This window comes from Limulus polyphemus, unplaced genomic scaffold (genome assembly GCF_000517525.1).
Source record: "Limulus polyphemus unplaced genomic scaffold, Limulus_polyphemus-2.1.2 Scaffold3123, whole genome shotgun sequence".
In the NCBI taxonomy this organism is placed as follows: Eukaryota; Metazoa; Arthropoda; class Merostomata; order Xiphosura; family Limulidae; genus Limulus; species Limulus polyphemus.
In genome coordinates, this window is record NW_013668733.1 from 36,124 (window position 1) to 40,133 (window position 4,010).

General features: G+C 31.9%; 1 protein-coding gene across 1 annotated transcript in view; it reads right to left on the reverse strand.

Annotated features, from left to right (window-relative positions):
• The window catches only part of LOC106468704 (calbindin-32-like), a gene marked incomplete at its 3' end in the record, with an annotated part of 94,674 nt that overhangs the window by 33,905 nt on the left and 56,759 nt on the right, over nucleotides 1–4,010 (reverse strand). Inside the window, exon 4 of the mRNA XM_013929144.2 lies at nucleotides 3,012–3,098. Coding sequence (XP_013784598.1) covers nucleotides 3,012–3,098 — 87 coding nt within the window. The remainder of the gene's footprint in view (nucleotides 1–3,011; nucleotides 3,099–4,010) is intronic.

Here is a 4,010-nt window from a genome sequence, read left to right on the forward strand (position 1 = left end):
CGCAACAATGGCAAAAGGTTAGTAAGCAAGTGGTGTGAGGTCTAACACACTGAAAACTTCAATTAATCTCAAACAAAGATGAATAAATATAAACAAAAACTAAAATCATAACTAACATTGCTGCAACTCACCAACAGAAAAGTGTTTGATTAACGACCATTGCACAACTAATTATTGGGAACAAACTAAGGAAGCTAGTTCGAGATTGGGGTGAACATCAAATTGTCGTGTTGTTTGTTTATTTCAGGTAAAAAGTGCTTGATGAAATCGAACTGAATTGATGAAATAACGTCACCCTGTCTTATCTTGAGATAAATAAGAATTCAAGTGATACATGCTTACCTGCACGCTTTAAGGAAATAGGATGACTTTATAGAACGTTTTAAGATCTTGTTTTCTATTCCACTCAAAACAAAATATGACATTTCTTCGTTTGTTACACCAACAACTATACCTTCCCGAAACAGATACTTCTCCGAAAGTGAATATAAAAAATCAGTGAATGTTGATTATATATTTAAAGAGATGTATGAGGCAACTTCTTAGAAGACGGTTGAGTTTTCTTTATTAATACAACCATTATCATTCTATACGGCGCTTGTGTTTTAACAATTTACAATTAGTTCCATTTGGTGGATTGTCCGAGATGTTCATTCGTTCGCCTCTTAACGAATGTTAGATGTAAAACAGTGATAATGTCAGATGAGACCTGTAAAAGCAAAACCATTAAAAACTTGGTTTCTTTCTTCTACCTTTTCACGTCAGAAACAGCAAAAGAAAGGAAATTTATAAGCAATAGAGAACACGGAAAAAGATAACGTAACCATGGAAACAAAGTATTTGAACGTTGAAGCAATGAAACCCAAAAGTCCTTCAGTAAGAGGACACTGCTTCAGTTTAGGCTAAATCACAGTAAAGCATATTAAAACACGTATTGCTTGATATGAAATTGTTTTTATTTTTTCTGAATCGCAAGCTAACCTTTCATTCTTCCTTTCGTAGGTTATTAAAGCAGTTTAAGTCAAAAACAGACTTTACTTTTTATTTCTACAAGATAAAAGATATTGTCGTAATGTGACTTGAACGTTTACTATTACGTAAATAATCCAATTTAAAAACGTATAATAACAATTGGAATCTAATACATATTGCTTGAGTGGTCTATAGCTATCGATTGTATTTGTCTCAGTTGTGTTTGCACGGATAGAAAACTTTACTTTGCCCAGTTCCTTATTTCTTGTCTTTGTTTTTATTGCAATAGGATAAAATTGCTACATTATTTTTCTAGCGAAGTTATTTCTACGATTATTGAAAAAACGAATATAGCTATGACTACTTTATTGAAACGATTGCAAGCAGAGAAATACACGTTTGTCGAAATAATCACTGGAAATTTTCATTGAAATTGACATCTTTATATACGAATGAAAAGCAGTATGCAAAAAACAAAAACAGGACAGATGTTTTGAAAAGAAAATCAGAACGTTAAAATATCTAAGAAATTACTGATGTTGGCCCAATATATCTAAAATAACTTTCGTAGAAAACAGTCTCAAAGACTATAACCTCATACTACTTGACATAGGCCAAATGTTATTACAAACTCTTAAAATATTTGACATGGCTTGAGTAAAATGACTGTTTCAAAGACTAGGCTCAGACTACTTGATTTAAACTTGATGTCATGAAAACCTGATAAATATTTTAGAAAAATATTTGTGCTGGTTCGGCTTAAGTAAACTAAGTCGCTAACAGATGCAGGAAACAGTCTTAATGACCAAGCTCAGATTGTTTAACATAGGCCTAAGCAGGTTAAATAAAATAACTGCTGTAGAAAACCAAGTCTCAAATACTAAGCTCAGACTACCTGACTTAGGCCTAACGTTATTACAAACTCTTAAAATATCTTAGAAAAATACTTATGCAGCTCCAGCTTGAATAAAATAATGTTGCGTCAGCGAGGTCACATGACTAGTATCACGCCACGTCCTTCTCGAACCTTTGTGAATTATCGGGAGACTACTAGATTGGGGTAGTCTGGTATATATAAGATGGTCACAACGTGATGGACCAATGAGTAATTGAACTGCAGTCAGAGAGTGTGTAATTGAACTGAGTATTGTCGAGCACGAGCACGTCAGACGTTATAGCGTTTGTTATAGAGCGACTGTTGAAATTGAGTGTATCGTAAAGTTGTATTCGGAAATAATAAACCAGTTTTATTTAAGAAAGGACTTGTGTCGCTAAAGTTTCGTCGGTACGAATTTACAGAACATTAACTAACGAACGGTGACGTAACAATAAACTGCTAACTGATGCAGAAAACAAAGTCTCAAAGACAAGGCTCCAATTTTTTGACATAGGCTTATTGTTATTTCAGAAAAATACTGGTGCTGGTCTGGGCTAAGTAAAATAGGTCCCAACTACTGTAGAAAATAGTTTCATGAAACTGGGATAAAGATGCTTGACTTAATTCCATCGTTAAAATGACACATATTGAGAAGAAAAAAAAACTAATATAACTATGACTACTTTATTAAAACAAAACAATTACTAGCAGAAAAAACACGTTTGTCGAAATAATCACAGTAATTTTTCTATAAAATTAACATCTTTATGTACGAACGAAAAGTAGTATACAAAAAAGGAGGACAGATATTTGAACAAATAAAACGGTTAAAGATACGTGTAACCTTTGTCTAGAAAGTATATATATATATATAATACAGTAATATTAATTGCCCTTATCAATACAAGGCAAAAGATGTATAATATTTTGAAGAAACGGATTTAAACAATCAAGACAGGCTATTCAGTCAAATAAACGGTATGCCTTTTAAATTCGGGAAAGACGTATCTTGAAAACTTTGTTTTTAGTTCTAACCATAAATGATCTAACCTGTGTTTTTATTGAAGAAAAAACATTGTTTTGTTATAGTTTTATGTGTTTATGTATTTAACATATACTTCTGACGAAACCTATGCCATACTGTTTATTTGTTTTTTCTCACCTTCATAAACTCCACACTGGATTCGAGAGGGTTGTCAAATCGAAACAACAACAGGAAACTTTCTTCAAGCGGTAGAAGCTGGGCAAGCTGAACGGAGAAAAATTAAATTCTAAAAATCAATGAACAAATATTTTCGACATGAACAACTTTAAAGAACTGATTAAACCTTCATTGAACAAGATTTCTGAATTCATCAACTTATCATTAATAAATTTCCTAGCCAGTTCTTCGTTTATCATTTATTACTGAAGTTGATGATGGCCTCACAATCTACTCTTACTTAAGTTGCAGTTTCTCCAGTCTTGGTATTCTAATTGATAAAACAATCTTAGAAATCTCATTGGTTCAATAGGCTAAAAAAAAAAAAAACGTTTTCTCTCTCTTCTTTTTACTTCAATCGTGTTTTCAATTCTTATACTATGTGAGGCTCTGTCACATACTAGTTTATGAAACGGTCTTCGTTCGTCATTTACGACACTGTGTTTATTTCGAAACAGCTTTTCGAGAAATAACGAATAATATATGATCTGTGATGAAAGGAAATTTCTTTTTCTTTCGTGTTTAAATCACTAGGCCTTATAGTTTAAGACATACTAGAATTCTAACAACGTGAAATGGCAAACTTTCCAATCACTTTGAGTAGGAGCAGTGTTTAATTGTGACTATCAGAAAAACCTACGTGATAAATTATTACAGCTAACCTGCTCTTTCTTCAAATGATGTTTTTACGTTAAAACTGATACACTTAATTAAAAGCTTACAAATTATGGAGACAAAAAAGCACAAGTTACAGCAATTTACTGTTATAGTCTTCAAATAACAGTGTTTTGATGTTATAATTACAAGTAATTTAGTGTTGTAATTAAAACAAATAACGATAATTTAACGATATAATCAAAACAACCCATCATGGGTTACTTTTATAATTACAACAAAAACTAATACAAATATATTTGTTTATGAAGCGCCAATATTTTGTTTTTGAATTTCGCGCAAAGC